This window comes from Ixodes scapularis, unplaced genomic scaffold (genome assembly GCF_016920785.2).
Source record: "Ixodes scapularis isolate PalLabHiFi unplaced genomic scaffold, ASM1692078v2 PGA_scaffold6__148_contigs__length_123643588, whole genome shotgun sequence".
Lineage (NCBI taxonomy): Eukaryota > Metazoa > Arthropoda > Arachnida > Ixodida > Ixodidae > Ixodes > Ixodes scapularis.
The window spans coordinates 4340509-4359959 of NW_024609881.1; the positions used below are offsets into that span (position 1 = coordinate 4340509).

The 19451-nt window shown below is 45.8% G+C and overlaps 1 protein-coding gene across 2 annotated transcripts in view; it reads right to left on the reverse strand.

Annotated features, from left to right (window-relative positions):
• Positions 1-19451, reverse strand: part of LOC8037790 (exportin-6) — an 83246-nt gene that overhangs the window by 45305 nt on the left and 18490 nt on the right. For both annotated transcript variants that reach the window (XM_040499707.2, XM_042294405.1), the window contains 6 exons: positions 19116-19231; positions 14764-14872; positions 12846-12938; positions 10081-10298; positions 8054-8146; positions 3699-3849 (listed from right to left, as the gene is read on the reverse strand). In XM_040499707.2, the coding sequence (XP_040355641.2) occupies positions 3699-3849; positions 8054-8146; positions 10081-10298; positions 12846-12938; positions 14764-14872; positions 19116-19231 (780 nt within the window). The remainder of the gene's footprint in view (positions 1-3698; positions 3850-8053; positions 8147-10080; positions 10299-12845; positions 12939-14763; positions 14873-19115; positions 19232-19451) is intronic.

Here is a 19451-nt window from a genome sequence, read left to right on the forward strand (position 1 = left end):
TAGTTTCAGGAAAGCCTTTATTTCACAAGACTAGTGCACTTTTCTCTCAAGTGTGTCACACATTTTGAAAGAAATGAGCGGCTTTTGCCTGGCGCAGCCTTTTATTGGCGTCGCGGGTTGCGGACGGACGTTGCGAGCGTTCAGGATTGCTAACCCTAATCACTTTTCTCCGGAGATGAAAACGCGTGAAAATTCACATCCTTCATACGGTACGCGCCAGTAATACCTTGAACTTGAGCACATGCATAAAATGCGCCAAATAAAAAATCCGGGCGATGTTCGAGGACACAAATGCTTAGAAATCACCACTGTAGTCGAAGTAAACAAACACGACGACACGGGCGTTTCTGCCGTCTTGACAGCGCCGCCACAACATCGCCGCACGAGCAGGTGGATCTTCCCTTCTAGTACGTGCTGGGTTATCACAGCCATAGAGTTATTATAATGTATGCTAGAGGTTCAACTGGCGCTAGTGTCTACGCGACTTCCGTGACGCAAATTGAAGCAGACAGCAACCAGTCTTTTGCAGTGCTCCCGTGCATTCCTATGGGAAAATGCGCGTGCAGTTTCTCTCTTCGCCGGAAAATAACACGGAACATTTTGGTTATTTGGGTCGTACCGAATAGTATGTACCTTGATTAACATTGTAAAAGTGTAATTACTTTAGTTAGCGCATTTTTCTTCGTTAGTGAGCGATGTTTAACTTCGCTACATTTCAGTCCCAAACGTGTGTCCGCAGCGGGTGTGTAAAAGCAAGCGACGATTCAAAGCAAAATTACAATCGAAACAATTATAGACTGTGTTCAAGGCTCGCCAGCCTTCCGGTGACGCTTGTCTATACATAATATGCCAGTCCTGTCACCATATGAAAATGCTCCCGTCGTGCATGAGCGGATAAAAACCTTTAAAACGTAGAGAATAAAGTCCGTGGGCTATTAAAAGTGTCTCTTCGTATTGTTTTCTTTGCCGGGCAGCTTTTATCGGGCACTTGTTCTCAAAGATATCGAGCGCCCGGGGTGATATTTTGAGCATAGAACAAGCAGCTTCGCTCAGCTAGGGCAGAAAGAATAAGCAGTACTTACTTATTTAAAATCGGAATAGATTACGTGGCCTTCGATTTATTTTGATCGTACATGCACTGCGAGTTACTGATCCAGTGTTACTGCGTAGTTCCTGCCGCCACTCTTGATTTTCCAGATGTCCTTCGTTCGTTTGGCACGTATATCACCCATGCTGGAAATCGCCGACGCCGTGTTTGCGCTAACAGTGTCCGACAGTGCACATAAATACACTTACGTAGCCGTTTTAGCACCGTTTTTAATGTGATGAATTCGAAAAAAAAAACGCCGTAACTGACCAATTTTTTTGTAGGTCTGACTGAGAAATGTTCCAAGCTACCTAGTACGTACGAATTATTTGGAATATATGCTCTTATGATCGAGCGCAGGGAGAAAATGCACTCGCTTTTTTCCATAGAAATGCATTACCGGAAGTCAATTTTCAACTGGTTGCTGTCTGCTTCAATTTGCGTCAGCACACTAGCGCCACTTGAACCTCTAGCGTACATTATACAGTTGAACCTCGATGTAACGAAGTCGGTAAAATTCGCAATTTACTTCGTTACATTGAAATTTCGCTAAATCAAAATTTGGCTTTAGCATGCGAAAAAAAAAAAATTCTGAAACATTTTACGGGTATGAAAACTCACCGAAAATGACATTTATTTAGGGGCAAAGTAGTCCGCGAGTTTTGCTTGCGCCTTGTCCGACAGTAGCAGCGGCGTCGGCGGCGTCATACGGCGTTCGAGCGCCCAGAGCGCTTGCACGGCATCTTGCTGCCCATGCGACGCCGTGTACCTCCTCAGTACGTCCATTGCGTCGAGCACTTCCCGAGTGCTCGTGATCTCGGCAGTTTCTTCAGGATGGCGTCCAAAACGTTTGCTTTCTCATCCAAAGAAAGAACTTTACGTTTCCTTATGGCAGCAAGCACGTAAGTGAACCGCCCGGTTAAAAAATAAAGCTGTTTAGTTTAGGCGGTGCCAATGTTTCCAACCTACACAGCACTCTTGACCGCACAGTTTACTTGCCCCCTTGCGCCCACAGTGTGCTTGCGCCTTTGCTTTACATCACGCTCGCAAGACCCGCAAGACGATAATCGGTCTTTTCGGTCTTCTCCTAGATGGCACTGCCCGTGCGGTCGCGCGGTATCGCGCGGATCGCGCGGTCGCGCCATCACGTCGCTCCCCCGCTGAAGTTGGCTCCCGCGCTACCCGCGGTACAGTGGACCATGATGATCAGTGAATGTCAGTGGTGATGCTGTTATGCCGTGTTAACTTTTTGCTCGGCATTTTCTGGCCAGCCTCGCGGAATCCGCTTTGCCGCATGCCTCGCCGGCGCTACCGGCGCCGCATCCTCGGGCAGCCTAGGAACGTTGGAAGGCCTGTCCCCGTGAAGTAACCTATCAAGTGCTCGCGTTTGCGCATAATTTTTTTTTTTAACCACAATTTTTTTGCGAAGTTGTTTTTTAGAGTTGATTTATTTATTGCCTTCTATGGCAATGGCGCTTCGTTATATTGAAATAGCAGCAAAATAGACTTTGTTATATAGGGACTAAAAATACATGGGGTCTATGGGCAAGAAATTATGAAAAATAAAATACTTCGTTAAATCGAGGATTTCGTTACATTGAAGTTCGTTATATCGAGGTTCGACTGTAATAACTCTATGATCACAGCAACACACAACGAAAATTCACAGTCAAGGATAGCGCTTTTACGCGGAACGATGAGATGAACGCCGTCTACGACGACGATCACAACCGACACCATGTTTGCAGATAGAAGCTGCCGGCCCGCGACCGGCATGCAATGCGCGCGAACACTTCTCCTCGATTTGCGATTGGTCTGTCGTTGCGGTTGTTTGTTTCCAACGCAGCGGAGGGACGCACGCACGTGAACAACACGTGCGTGCGTCCCTCCGTCGCTATGGCAACTGAAGCCTCTCTCTTCGCTTCTCCCCGCGTCTTCGAGCAACCTCCTTGCCCCGCGAGGCTCGCGCCGTCAGCGCCGTTATCTAGTGTCGCACAGGGAAGCGTGCTCGCTGCTCCGGTCGTCGGCGCGGTCGGCGGGCTGTGCCAAGAACCGCACTATAACCGGTATTTCCCTTCGCGTGCCTGCATTTTAAGCGGTATGTAATTACATGAAGTTCTATGGGAGGCGAACTGGTGGTTTAAAAAAGCCGCGTTATACCCGGTCTAGCACTACAAGCGGTTACGTTGTAAGTGGTCTATACTGTATTGCAACACGTGATCAAACTGTGCTATGGTTATTTATAAACTGTACTGCGGTTATTTATAGGAACTTTTAAGATAGCGCGACCGCAGGCTACCGTAAGGAGCAGCATAGCAACAGGAAGTTCGCGCTGCACCTTTGACGCACAATTTTCAGCGCGCGCCAGGAACCTCGCTGTGCTCACGGTAGCCTGTGGTAACACTATGCTCATTGGTGTGTTTGCAGGTTTTATTACTGCTCTATCAGAAAGAAATATTTTAATATACCGTACGTTTGTGTACCGTGTTACGTGCAACGTTGCGACCCGCCGCGGCAAAGCTGCCCGCTAAAAGCTCTCGTCACGAACGGCTGGCTAACACAGGTGTACTTCAAATGCTTCGAGCATTTCTTTATTTGCCTTTGTAGTTACCTGGCCGACGATGTTGGGCAGGGCCACCTCGATGTAGGCCTCGACCAGCACCCTGAACTGCTCCGCATTCTGTGTCCTCTGCAGGCAGTCCGAGTGCAGCTGGTGCAGCCAGTGGCAGAATGCCTGCAGTGCCGCCAGCGACTGGGCCTGGCTGCACGGGGAGAACCACGGGTGTGGGAGAGAGACAGAGCTAAGGAATTGGGTTCTAGGAACCCAGGTGTCCCCCAGTGTATCCCCCTGCTGTACTCTTAAATTTTCTCTAACATCCATGGTTAACAACCATCAGCCTGTCATACTCCCCCGTAGCTTGTCAAAGGTGTATGAAATTGTTCTGCACACCCGCCTCTATCCAAATTTCTGTCAGAAGATTATTCCCGAACAACATGGTTCCATGAAAGGCCGCTCTGCAGAAACAACCCTATGTTCCTTCCCAAGTCAAGTATCTGCACACAGCGCAGGACAAGCGGATGTAGTGTACTTTGATATGACCCATGTTTTCGGTAAAGTAAATCAATGACTACTGTTGAGTAAACTCTCTAGTCTGCCTGTCTACTAAGTACTGTCGTCTGTTCGATAGCTACTATCTATCTTGAGTAACTTTGTGCAAGTATCTGGCCGATTATCTGCTCCTTTTCTATCTACTTCTGGTGTTCCCCAAGGCAGCATCCTCGGTTCTTTACTGTTTTTAATTTTTGTGAGTGATCTCGCTTGTTGTATTAAGCACACACAGTGGTATTCGCTGATGATATGAATTTGTTTATGATGGTTAAAGTCGTTGAAGATCGTGATTTTCTTCAGCGTGATATAGATTCTATTTCAACATGGTATCTTTCAAATGGTCTATTCTTAAAAACAAAAGTTATGTCTTGTTTTTTTTCTAGAAATCAGGATATTCTGAATTTTCCATATACCTTAGACTCCACCGATATTATCCGTGTTGAGGTTATCCGTAATCTGGGAGTTTTTAAAAATACTGCGATTAATTTCGATCATTACGTAACTACAATTACAAATGGTTCCTTTAGAGTACTGGAGCCATTGTGCAAATAACACACGGTTTTTCTAAACCAATTAGTTTTTTTATGCTTGTTTTCTTCAATGGTGTGTAATCGAGTCGAACATGCCTGAACTATATGAAACTGTATTGGAGTGACTAACTCAAGTGTAACTGAATGTGTTCAATATAAATTCATTTATGTATAGTTTGATCATTATTTTCAACCGAATTATTTCGACAGTTGCGAAAGGATTTGTGACCTCATGAAATTGGACACATTGCACAACAGGAGGACGATCTGTGGATGATGTTTCTGTATAAGATTGTAAATTATACAACTGATTCACCAGTACTACTAAGTCACGTCTACTTGCGTGTTCGTGGCAGGTCTAGTACTCTGTTTTCTCCTTCCGATTTATATCACTCAGCACACATGACATGCCTTCAATTGACACATAGTGAGAATTTAGAACAGAGTTGTCGGAATGTTAGTCTAGATATTTTTGATGAAGAGCATAAATTTAGAAAGTGTGTTGCTGCCATTGTTTCATCCTACCTTTCCATTTTTTCATCGTGTCCGAACAATTTGACTACTATCTGACATTGGTAAGTGCACCACTAAGGAGGTGTCAAGCTGTTTGAGGGTCACTCAAAATAAATAAATAAATAAATCCCTACTTTTAAGTAAGATGTTCTTCCAGCTCAAGCATAACACAACCCCGAGACTGCGACAGACGCCCCACGTGATTTGGCGTGATTTGCTATTTTTTTCAAAAACACCTAAAGATAGCCCACTTCTAGTAACTGCAGGGACCTGGCCAATACAGTCATACTTGTTTAAAACAAACAGCAGGAAACGCTATGATCAGTTCGATATAGTAAGTAGTTCAATATAGCGAAAAAATATTTACAACAAACTTCCACGATACGTTCGTTGTAAGGTGAGAGCTACCATACTCTTCCTTTCTGATCTTTTTGCTTCCGCTTTGTAACAACGCGCTGTGAAGTGTTTTTTTTTTTTTTTTTGCATGCATGCAGAGATTGTTTCTTTAGCTTATCTCTCCTTCTGAATCGCTTCTCTTCGTGGTCAACCTTTTTGGGATGAAAAGTTGTTTCTTTTTCTCTGTGCTTGCATAAAGTGTTTTTTTTTTTAATATTTCTTCCCCCTTTCTGAATTGCTTCTTTTCGTTCAATTTTGTACGCAACTTTAGCTTTTAGAATTTTCTTTCTTTCCTGCTTTTTTTTTGGGGGGGGACAGGCTAGAAGACGACTGTTCGCACGTTTTGGAAGCCTTCCGGGAAGGGTGGGGGGAGTTTGATTATAGCCAATATATTGTTTGTTATAAAAAGTCATTTTTACATGCACTTTTATTTAAATTTATCGTTAGTTCAATACTCACAATAATTCGCTGTATGTGGGTTCGTTCTAAATGGGTTTCACTGCAGTGACCTTGGCAGAAATGGCGCTACTTAGCCACGGCGGGAGATAAGTGAACATTGCTGACTGGCAAGGCAAGGCCTTTGGTTCATTGCCCCTGCCTGCAATGGCAAGTTTCGCAGGTCAGAAATGGTAAAACTATAACTTTATCAGCTTTCTTTTTATTGCACACCGAAAGTTAGCCCATTCCCTATTTTCACACAAATTCCTTTCGATGTTAAATGTGATATGTCTCCGGATATTACTGTAAATAGGAAATGCCACAAAAAAACAGAGCATCACAAAAGAAAGAAGAAAAACTATCACCCTCTTCTTACACCAGCACTACTACAGCTACACAATTACTCTGAACAGGAACAAAATTATCCTCTAACCCCATCCACACAGACCAAAACAATGAAGAGCGAGCAGTTTTCCAGTGAAATAAATATTCAAGTGCATCAAAGACTTTGTATGCGTGTATGTCGTCTTTTGCTTCCTGCAGTCTCGAGGTTGTGTCATGTCTAACCTCAACCAGCTCGTTTCTGCCCCAACTTTCTGTTGATTAAATCGAGCACTTTTTTTTGCAGGTCTGAGCCCCTAAGTCATACAAAGCTATGTGCTACACCCTTCTTAGTACTGCACATTACTGTGTACAAGGTCAGTAGGCTCCTCAACTGCTTTATTGCATCAATACCAAGAACAGAGAGAATTCCTTGGCTATCAGCCTTAACAATTTACGGGTTCCTCGAGTTTCAAAAGTTGACAACTCGTGAGATTGAAGATCGGACACAAGCTTTTGCTCCCTGTCGTCGTTGGAACAGGCTGCAGGTGCTCGAACTTGCTTGGACCGTTAGCGGCTCTTTAACGTCGAGGAACGATTTGAGATCGGCACTCCAAAGCTGCAGTCGAATGTTGATGCTCCCACACAACTGGCACAGAAAGTAGAGTTTGGAGGCGAGACACTGGTCCCAAAGAGAGTTTCTCTCAAATTTATCCAAACACTATTCTAGTGAAAATCATTGTGTAAATTTTAGAGCACTGCACAAGCCCGACCCAGCTCGTGGGCCGGGCTCAGGCCGGGTAACACACATTTTCTCGGACTCACGCAAGGCTCGGGCTTGAACAAAAAAATTTTTCGGGCCGGTCCGGGCCGTGCCATGCCTGGGCACTAGTGTGCCATAAATTCTAAATTGTTGACAACAAAAGTGGGCTCTTTAATCTTTTAGGCTCAATGAAAACAAACAGGCAAGTGCAAAATCACTTAGCACCGCTCAAAAAAAAAAAAAAAGGTGTCATGCACCTTAAAGTTTTCAAGTGGATTAAAAGAAAATGTAGGAACGCCAGCAGCATAGTGGGAAAGTGCGGGCAAGAAAACCAGGGCACTTCGGTTGCAGGGTACAATATGAATGCCTTTTGCTCAACTTTTCAAACTAAGAAAAATAAAAAAAAAACATGAGCTCGACTTTGCGCTTTGTGCAGGGGGCCTTACTATGGCACCAAAGATAAGCTAACGCACCCTAGATAATTTTATGTTTATGATGTTTTTAGAAAGTGCACTAACGTGATTGTGATTGTTTCTTTACAGAAACATGTAGGAGGGAGTTTTCTGTGAAACAAATTGAACAACGAAAAGTGCAATATCTGTTCAAGAAATACATCAATAAAAAATGCCCCACTCATTTAAGAAGTGCATATTTCGCCCATATGCTCGAAAATACATCCTCCAAGTCGGGTATATTTATGTCGTGCAAAAAAAACTCTGTCCAAGTTTAAAAGAAATTTTTATCCAATTCGCTGACTTTATGTTTACACGGTTTTAGGATAAAGCCTGCAAACTTTTTCAGGCTCATGTTTATAATCTGCCGGGCTCGGGCTAGCTCAAGGGAGACTCGGGCTAGCTCAAGGGAGACATTGCTAGCGACAAAGGCAGTTCACTTACACCTCAATGAAGTCCGACTTGAGCACGTTGGGCGCGGCCGTCTTCAAGGCGTAGAACTTGAGCCGGTTCCCGTAACTGGCCGTGTGGCAGAGCCTGCAGAAGAAGCCACACAAAGCCCGTTTAAGGGGGGATACTACCCAGAAAAAACAAATTCTGCAAAAAAAAGTTGATTTTGAGAAATGTCATATTTACATCCACCAACATCCAGAGAGTATTCCCAGAAAGTTTCAGTAGTTTACACTGCATAGTTAATTTTTTATAAATTATTTTCGGTCCACCGATGCTAAAGAAAAGGTAGAGGTTGGAGCACTTTGAACACATTTTTCTCCATTCCACTTTTTACCATAAATTTCACTTTAGGAAAACTATCGTTTTCTTATTATGGAACTTGGATTAATTTTTATGAGTGTTTCTGGGGTGAAATTTTAAGGGGAAGATAACTATGAGCTTGTATTTTTTATTTTTGTCATTTTTCATGCTCAAGAACTAAAAGTTTGGACAAAGGATGGGAATCTAAAAAACTGTATTTGTGTTTATGTGGCTTTTTTGTCATGAAAGATGGTATAACATAGAAATATAGCTCCATAGTTATCTGCTCTGAACTGTCCTAATGCAATGTAACAAAATAAAAACAACAAATTTATAAGTAATTTTTTTCCTAAGCAGACACGCCCACTTTCGTCTTTGAACGTTTGCAATTTTTTTTTGTACTTCACCCAGGTTAACGAAAATTGCCAGAAATGTTCTCAACATCAACAGAAACAAGCCCTGTAAATATAATTTAAATCAGATAAGTAGTTCAAAAATTTACTTTTTTGGGTAGTTAACACAGCACCTTCTAGGCATTGTAGTTGATTACGTCAGTTCACCGACTCCTCTTCTTCTACTTTTACAGCAACATTAAGCGATGAAAAGCATATAAAGGAAACCTTGTCTGCTTGGATCGCTCGTGGAGGTGCGGAGAACAACAAAAGTACTTAAAAAATATTACACGCACTCGCAATAAGCACGAGGAGGGATACAACTCACGTGACTTCCGCCGATGCCTTCCTTCTGACCGCCCCGACACCTTGCGGTACACTGTTACGTCACAGTGCACTGGCGGGAACTTTGAATTGGGCCTCCCTATTTCTATTTTTATAAAACAACTACGCAACTCTTTAGTGAAACAATTTTTTTGTAATGTCCTGACATGCCATTTAAATGCCTAGCATGAAAAAAAAGTTTTTTTTTGGCTTGTCAGAGGCTTTTTTAAGTAATAAAAAAGAAAAGAAAGCGCATCACAATCGTCTGGTGGGCTAGCTGATTAATCATTGTGTGGAATTAACAGTGCAAATACGTTCATTTCATTGAACGTCAGTTGTTAGTCAGCATTCTATCCCGTCTCCCTCGTCTATCCTTCCTTGTTGTATTTGCGCTGTTAATTCCATACAAAGAAAGGAAGGAGAAGTCCCCATCACTGGAGCAATGGCTTAGGACTGGAATTGTGATCTTGTGGTCATGGGCTTGATTCCCCTTCGCAGATGATATGAATTTTTGTATTTCTTATCAGTTTGTCCCCTCATCATTATCACGTGCATTAGTTTCTTTGGTTACAAACAGAAGGATGGACAAGAAAGTGCATTGGGATAAATGCTATCGTGTATAAAATTAAAAAATACAAGAAGGCCGGATGTGCCCCAGGACTTCCCACCAGATAGCAGCAGTGTGTTCTCTCATCATAAGTGGATAGTAGGTCAGACACAGATGCGTGAACCAGCCCCTAGAAACCAGCCCATGCGGGAAACCGGGATTGCAGTGGCTGCAGCAGAACTCCACGCATCATTGTTGCACCGGTTGCAGCACACGAATGCGAGAAACCAGGATTCCAGTGGTTGCAACTCCACGCACTGTTGTTGTGCCATTTGCAGTGCATGAATGCGAGAAACCGGGACCGCAGTGCCCGCAACCTCGTGCGGGATGTTTCTTTGTGTGAAACAGGCTCCCGAAAATTGCGGATGCAGGAGGGCGCGAGAGAAGGGGCTCACCTGGTGACGGTGTCCCTGGTGGGCACCAGGAGCTCGGTGAAGTTCTCGGGTGTGAGTCGAGAGGCCAGCCGGCCCACGGCCTGCAGCAGGGAGGAGAGGTCGCGTAGACAGCAGTGCAGGCGGCGGCACTCGTTCTCCGCCGTCACCCTCAGTCCCTCGGGGCCCACAAACTGCTCCAGCTCCAGGTAGACCGCCAAGTCCTTCTGGAACAGGCCCAGCTGGGGGCGGGGGACAACCAGTCAATTCACCGATCAATGTCAGTCCTTTCAAGCAAAAGCAGGCCGGGGACAACACGAGTGAGGGAAACCAATCAATGTGAAAGCTTGAGACAAGAGGAGAAAGGGTAACCAACCAACCAACCAATCAATCAATGTACCATATTTTTCGGACTATAGTCCGCACCCGTTGTATAGTCCGCAGAGGCAAATTTGGGGTCAAAAATGAAAGTTTTTGCTTAGATAGTCCGCACCCAGTGCATATTTTGCACCTGGTGCTTAGTCGACACGAAATTCTTCTCATACGCGGCACACCTTGACATATGTATGTTTTCTTAGCTCACAAAAAAAGCCTATAATATACATAAATTATCAATAACATAATCTTTTATTCACAAAATCCGTCCCGTCATAATCAACGATATTGAAAAACATAATTCCTGTATAGTCCGCACGCGTCGATAGTCCGCAGACTATAGCCCAGAAAATACGGTAAATCACATTCATTGGTTCTTCCAAGAGCCATCATCACGCCAGTACCACAACATGTTTTCTTTTCACCCAGGGGGGCCTTGAGAAACTTCTCACCTCATTCCCCTAAAACTTGAGACAAGAGCCACTGAACTGTTTCGAGAATAACGCATTCCACAGTTGACGCTTCACAACTGGACAATCGAGCCTGAAGTTTGGTTGACACTCATTTGCTCACCGGTGAGCAGGCTTCACCAGATTTTCCCGGCGCAATTCGATTTGGGCGCTGCAATACATTTCTGGAGACTAAGCCTGGAAGGTTCGGTATACACCTTTCCAAAAAACGCTCCTAGGCTGCCGCCATGTTGCTGATGCTGATGCGGCTGGCGTGACTCTGGCGCCCTCTATCGGCTAGAAATTTTCTGCCACTCTCTGGGACTGTGAAGACCCGCTCAGCGCGGTTCTCTACCTACATTTTTGCGGTTTTGCATTCTTGCCCCTCTTGAAAGTTTCCCCTTAATTTTTTTATGTGTGCTGGGTACCCTTTTCGTGTTATCTTCCATTGTGAGAAATAAGGCTGGTAAGTGCCTGCTATTCAAGCTCTTCTGCTCGACATTCACGAGAAACGAAGGAGGTGAAGGACGTCGAACGACCCTCGACGCGATTTTGCGAACATTGTTCTCTCCCCTACCAGAGATAATCCGCGTAGAATCCTCAGTAATCTCCAAAAATAGCTGTCCGGGTTGGGGTGAGAAACGAGTCAGTTGCGTTCGTTCCTTTGCCTTGGTGCGGTTGTGAAAAAAGGAAGCTCTCCCCAAAACGTGCCCCAAAACGAAGTCATCTCGGATTCTGTCCGATCGTCATGATGTGACTGTCATCGACTGTGACTGTGTTATTTGAGATCCTTCTCAAATAAATTATTTTCGGATAACGCTGCATCGTGTGGTACGTACGATATATTGTTCGAATGTTAACACTTCCTCAATTGTATGTCCGTGTCCTGTCCATCGGTGAACACATTATTTGTAAGCGTGAAAAATGCATGCCTTTCGGCCCTCTTCTGTTGCAATTTATTTTTGTCAGGAAAGCGCTTCGTCGTTTCACATGCGAATCCCGCGGCGCCATAAAAAATTATCGTAAGAAAAAAACAGAAATAACTAGAACTATGCATTCCAGTTGCATTCATTCTGTCACGTGCGTACCCAACAAAAATAGTTTACAGGTTTCCTTTTTTTTGTTTTGCTTTTTTGTTTTTTTTAAATGTGGCACAATGCTTTCTCAATGTCCTCGGGAAAATACACATACCATGAAACACAAAATATAACGAGAAAAGACGAGAATTTAGCCGCCAGCAGCGTTTGAAACTGCGCCTACGCAGGCTGCGCCTATTGAAGTCACAGTCCACTCGGTTAGGGTTAGGAGGAACGCCGGTGAGTCTAGCCTCAAACTCAGTGACTCGGCTCGGTTACTTGCCCCTGGGGTCGAGTGTTTTTCGGAAAGTTGTATACTCTGGGAATCTTCAATGTTGTCAGATCAAATCCGTTGTGGAACTCTGCTCCAGAGAACACCTCTTTCGCACGCCGTCCAAAAAGAGGCGCATGCTCCTCATTAGGTGACGTTATCATCATCAACGGCTACCCTTCTTCATCCTTTCGGATGGCAAACAATAAAAATGTACGAAGTTTTCATTTGCACTATTAAGTGCTAAAAAAAATAGTGCTCGTTTTATGCTTTTTGTGTATCCGCTTTGAGTATCGATACACACTTAAAATCCTCACCTGCTAAAGTTGCAAAACAAGGTGACTCCAAAGTGCGACGCATTTACGCTAGATTCGCAGAGTTGTCAACAAAACAGAGATATGTAGCTCCTGAGCAAAACTTACAGCTAGCAGACAGCTGTGGTGGGGTTCTCCGTTGTACAGTCTATGGGAAGTTCTAGAACTGAGGAGATCAGGTAATGTAGGGGGGCATTCAGTGGCTCCAGTCACCACACCCGTATCCCTCCCCAGCAAAGCACTCTTTCCGACTAGATTGGTGCTGGAGCAACAACAGACCCCAAAGCAGCCAAGCCAAACTCACCACATGGGCACAGACGTCTTCTGGGATGATGTCGGCCACCTTGGAGATGATCCCGAGGTTGTGTTGCAGGAAGCACTGCCACTCTGTCTGCATCTGAAATGAAACGCACGTCAACAACGCCGAGAGCGGAACAAACGCCGCAACTATGCCGCCCATGACGCGTCTGCGACCGGGGGCCCCACGTTACATAGCGGGATCGAGAGATGTCACGAAGGAAAAAAAAAACAAGGGCACACAAGTGTGGTGGTCGTCACGGCATGCCATCTTGCATCTGCTTTAGTTTACGTCAACTGTCTGAGCTGCAGCGATACACAGCAGAACGGGCATCCACTCCGTGCACCTCTGCCGCTGTGCCACTGCCAAGGTTGCAATGAGCAACAGCGTGACACTTCCACAATGTCATCCAGTAGAAATTGAGAGACCACTTTTGAGCGCACGCTCACTGGTCATAGACGTTCCAGGCATCACTCGAATGAGTGTGAAATTCTAATCTCGTTGTGTTGACAGCAAGACTGCTGGATGGGTGATAATGGCTGCACCCTTTATAACAAGCGGTAGCTTGTGCCACATAGTTAAAATTAAAAACCGAAAATATGATTCCTTCATTCGCCCTTCTAAGAGAATTTTCTTCCCCTCTGAATTTGTGTAACTATTGTCGGGCAGTCTGGGTTTTCCTCTGGTTATCAGCCATTCTGCCATACTCATCCGTCTAGCGCTGCGGCCCCACTGGCGGCCATCACTTCACACCAGCTAATATGTGAGACTCTATCAGGAAAAAAGGGGAAGACTAAGTTTCTTACCATTGTAGATTGTTCTCTATAATGAAACTTCTATCCTGTTTTCCGGGAATGACAGTTAATACTCTGGATGCAAATATCAAAAGCGTTAAAATACCAATATTTTTGAAATAAATGTTTCGTGGTTGAGGGTCGAGGGTACTGCGGTTCAATAGGACGAGGGTTGCAAGAGTCACTGTGGAGTCCTTCCTCATCTCCAAGTCATCGGAGCTTAGCAGACTATAAGTTAGGCCTTCAATGGGGACATTCGCATCGTTTCAAGTGCTTGTACAGAGCACTTCTGGTGCAAGCTTTTGCTTTGAACTGCAGTGAGGGCTTTTGTGACAAGCTAAAACTTGGAGAGTGTCGTTCATTGGTTGAACGTGACATTTATTTAGCAACTAAAGCAAGCGACGCTGGCACGGTCAATGGCGCTCCGGCACATTTGATTTCTTTTAATCCGCTTTCGAACGCTTGACAAATCCTGATTCCATCTCAAAACACCCGCTATGTTGATCGCAACAAATCGTAAAATACTCGCCTTCACGCACCACATACACGCTTCGATATTCCTAAATTTGTGCATTTCTCCCATAGACTTGCGTGTATTGCCTGGTGTCAAGTAATGGCCGCCGGTGCTGCCATCCATGGGCTCCCGATCCACGATCCAGCCTACTACGACAGTGTTTCGCCCCCTCTGGGAGTGTGGCGGCGAGGTCCGTGCACTTCAATACCATACATTCTATTGTTTCGTCTCCCCTTTGGAATACGGCACATGATAAAACTCTGCTCATTGCTGCCCAACTTTGTACAACATAAAGACGCTTACGTTCTACTTCCTTCGTAACACAGGCAAACAGGTATTCCTCGGAACCAAAAACTAAACAAGTATAATCACTGAAGCTGTTCTGTTTGCTTATCGTCATCATCAGTTCAGTTCAACCTACAAAATCTCTGGCTTCAAAAGTAGCAATCACAAAGTCAAACTGATCAAACAGATGTTCAGACAGCAGGAAGCTATTGTGCTTCAAAGTGCTGAGCCATGTCTTCGCTTCACCCAAGGGGGGAGAGGGCAATTTAATCTTGGGTCTTTAACACACATCAGGCATTAGTGATCACAAACAATAAACAAGGCCTCTCACATTGTCATCTAGCGTCTCGTCGTCCAGCTCTTCTAAGTTGGTCTGGTTGAACTTGAACATAGACTTCTTGAGAACCTCTGCCACTAGTGTTGCAAGCGCTTCTTTATACCTGCAACAATGTGGAAAATGATGCATTTTTTCACCCCGTGCCACTTGACGACATAATTGCAGAACACACATAAAGGGCTAGGAAACATGAGCAGCTCTACTCGGCAATTGTCAGAGCTGATCATTCAACAATTATTTCAGAGAAAGTTGCCAACAGGAAATCACATCTGCTTCCAGATTAACTTTGGCACACCCTCTCATGGGTCATTGAAGTTTAGTAGAAAATCTAACTCGATCCAATAAATACTTTTATCCCAACTTGGATTTTTTTTAAGAACTCCATAACGGTCTTTAAGCACTTATAGTTAACATGTTCCGGCACCGTGGCAACATTCGGTGGCTCTGACCCCCTCCTCCGCAAACACCCAGTGCTTCACACACAGCCTCCATTGCTTCACGACGTAGAGTTGCTACACTTGTTTTCCGACTCTCCTTGGGTATAAGGAGACAGCACTGCCCGTTCTGTGCCTGTGCCAAGAGACCAGTCTAACGAACCTACAGAGACCAGAGTACCTCCATTACTGTGGCTATTCCAATCAGCAACAAGAACACTTAGCTAAGAGTCACTCAAATGCTTCAGAGTAGTGCCACTTCAACCATCTTCTTGCTTAAAATCGGCGTTACTTATCCGAAGCTGTGTCCGACATAGCAGGAAACGCTTTCCCATCCTCATGAAATGTTAACTGCCCACAACATAGCAGGCAGGGTTTTGTATAGAAACAGATGAAGTCACACCATTGTTTCTTTGTGACGCTGCGCACGCATCCCTTCAGCACCACCCAGATACAAAGTCTTTGTGCTGAATTTTCTGGGTCACCAAGAGGGGGGAAGCTCACTTTCCTGCCCTTTCCACTTTTCCTTGTTCTGGGGGCTCTTTCTACACCACCTATTTCTGCTCCTCCCTTCCTTGCCCTTTCCACCCCTCCTCTCTCTACCCACTTTCTTGCACCACCTGCTTCTGCTGCTCCTGTTCCTGCGTGCTGGGTCCGTATCTCAGTCAGCAATGCACTCAGCTTCCACGCCAGCGACTGGGGTTCAATCTCTGGCACCGGTTACAATTTTTATCAAGATTGTTTAGCAGTTACAGATTGACCAACCTACTCGTGTCATGCTTATGCACCAACTCAACTCTCCTACGTCACGCCGCGGTGGTGGCGCGCCGGACGCACTTCCGGTCTGGGGCGGTGGGCAGAAGTCGCCGTGCCAGACATGCATTCCTGAGTTCTTTTGGAAGAAACAAGACAAAAAACCTGCCTTCTCGTCAAAATGCTGCGACGGGGGCTGTACCAAGAGAGCCTGGAAAAGTTTGAAGATCAGTTTTCATGTGTTTCTGCCCCCTCCGTTCGTCCGAGAACGTGAATAGTAGCCGTGAAAAGGGCAAACCAGACGCGGTCAAACTACGATTGCGTGTGCAAGAAACACTTTGTGGTCGCCAGATGTATTTGCTTTGTTCCACATGAACACGAGAGAACTGCAAAGTTGTCCGGACCACCCACGGGTTCAGTGCGTCTTCAAATTCACACGGCCGCCTGATCGTTCGAACTTTCGTCTGCTTTTTCAAACTTGTCCGCTTTTTGTCGTCTGCTCGTTCAAACAAAAGCGGCCCGTAGACCAAACGTTGACCCGGTAATTGCTGTAAGAAGTAATTGCAGGCCTCAAAAGACTTAAGTAGGCTCGATGTAAACAGTAGATACAAGATGTTGATCATTGGACTTGTTACGCTTGGTCTGTTCCCGCTTCAGATTTTCAATATCGACGTCGATCATCGCCGCTACCTTCTACACTTTTGCAGCACGAGCGACGTCGCGTCCGAAAATAGCTAGAAGAATCTCATCATGGTTTTGGCGTCCATTCTGCGGCGTTCACGCGAATGAATCGCCGCACGTCAAATTATTTACGGAAAGTTTAGCGGCGTAACGAGAATTCATAATTTCGCTCAGGCGATTAAAGTGGTAAGAAAGACATTGCAATGACGACGCAGAATCGACAATTCCAACCCGAAAAAGAGTATGCAGACTCACACAAACGCCGCCAACGTGACATTCGAATGGTTTGTTGACGCGGGACGCGGTGCTTCTTGCCCGTACTCCATTGCGCATCCGTTCGAACTGTCGTCTGCTCTTTTAAACTTGGCTGCTTTTTGTCGTCAGCTCGCTCAAACGACAGCGGCCCGTAAACCAAACACCGTGAAACCAAACGTTGTGAAAGAACTAAGTGCAGGCCTCAAAACACTTTTGAAGGTTGGTTGGGGTAAGTAGGCTAAGTGTAAACAGATACAAGAAGATGTTGATCATTGTTACCAGTGGCCATCACCGACTTGTAATCCCCAATTCTACTTGCGGTTTTCAGTATCGACGTCCACCATCTCAGCTGCGGTCCATGCTTTTGCAGACCGAGCGACGTCGCGACTAAAAATAGCGAGCAGAATCTCATCGTGGGAGTCAGGCTTTAGCGCCCACTCTGCGGCGTCCACGTGAAATGAATCGCCGCACGTCACATCATTCACGCAAAGTTTTGCCTCGTTAGTTTTGCTGAAGCCGCACAAGTAGTCAGACATTGTTAGGAGGACGTAGAATCAACAATTCCAACGCGAAAAAGAGCACGGGGACTCCCACCGACGCCGACAACAACGCAATTCAATGGTTTGTTTATGGGCGACGGCGGGCTTCTTGCCCACCATCCACCGCGCATACGCGGCGCCGGTGGCGTCCGCTAGGGGCGCTCCGGTTTGTTTGTAAACATGAGTTGGTGTATATGGCTTCTGAAGTTGGCTGGCCCTATAAATCTACCACTTAAAAACAAACCCCTGTATAGTTCACTGTAGACAGTGCCACCGCATAAAATTTCAACTTTTAAACTTGAATGGTCTGTGGACAATAGAGCAGAAAAACGGCACTGCCAATGTTGCCCGCACTCCACTAGGCAACTGTGGTGCCCCCAGGGCAATCAGTTAATGGAGAGTCAATACCATGAGCATAGTTTCTTGAGTGGTTTAAGGTATGCTCGTGCAAATCTAACAACCCTTACAATGTCCGCAGTCAATGTGAGGAACCCTTGTCCTTTTACAAAAAAAGTGTTTATTTGCAAGTTCCAGCTAGGATGTCGCCGCTCCGGCGGCCTGTGTGTCCGTGCGGCAATCACTGCTTACCCCATAAAGCAAATCGTGACATAAAATAAATTGCGTTTAACGCAGAGGCGCCCCGGTTACTAGTTATGAGACGTATTGCCGATTAGCGGCGTATCAAAGTGGTCGCGGTGCTCATTTTTCATGCTTACGTCGCACGACCAGTCAGCGGTGAGCGTCCTCAACTGTGCTGATTGCCCGTGCGTCGTACAACAAAAATCGACTGCCCATCGCATCATACTTTCTGTCGGAAGATTGATCTCACCGAAACAGTGCCCGCGGTGAAACAATCTCCCTTTCGACAGTGCGGATGCCGATTTTTTTCATCCGTGCATTTAAAAAAAACAACAAAAAAACGACTAATAAAATACTGATGTTGATCACGCAGTGTTATCTGTCACAAACCGCACCGATTCCAATTCATTGCAATGCCCATGGCGAATTGATCCCCCTCTCGATCGCCATCTTTGATTTTTGCAGCACCCCCCATATTCGCTGGAACTCACCAATAGGGACTTCCCAGCTGCATTCGTGGCATCAGCATTGCACGAGGCAGAAAACTCGAGTTCATAGCTTGGCCAAGAGATGGCGGGCATTGAACTAGACTAGTTCGCTCTTCAACTGAGAGATAGTGGGCAAGCTCGCCTGCCCCGGCATCAGGGGCTTTGGATCTCGGCATCGGGCCCAGTTTTCGCACAGAGTCTACGCTGACGGCCAACGGAGGGTGGAGGAAAATAGTGGAAACTGCCAAGAGAAGGCTAGAAAATCGGTGGCTGCTGGTGCGGCAAAGGGGACAGGAAAACCCCACGGGCTAAGCCCCCCACTGCGGCAGCAATCGATTCAAAAGGAAGGGCCACAAACAATCAGCAATCATCACAGGCGATGCCGCAGGGCCAGTGCCTCCTCGGGATGTTTATAAAGAAAGAGCCACGACGTCACATCCTGTCAGTTCTCTTCTGGGTTTCAGCGCGAGCACAGGGGGAGGCCGCGCAAAGTTAGGACACCTTCCGAAAGAGGGCATACGAGGCTCGCCATGTTCAAGCAGAGCGTGAAGGACCGAGCTATCACCGTCGCTCCTTCGTACACCGTAGCGAAATGCTGGGTAATTCTTTCGGCGTACCTGCGCACTGTGGCATCCCCGAGGCCGCCGCCCAGCTTGCTGTTGAGCCTGGCCACCAGGTACTCGAGGAACACGGCCCAGATGTCCAGGCAGGCGTAGTACCGCTCCAGGGCAGGCTGGAACGACAACGGAAGGGCGATTCTGCACACCGCTTTCATTTCTGGGTCAACGTCTCGAAACAGAAGCTGTTTCCAAATCCTTAGAACGAGTCTCGCAACAGAAATATTGCGGAAACATTTTTATTCCTTATTTTTTTTCCGGAAAAAAGTTTATTTGGCGACACACGTATTCTGTTGAGGCGCTTACAACACGGCTGCATGGCAGCGGCAGTAGTAA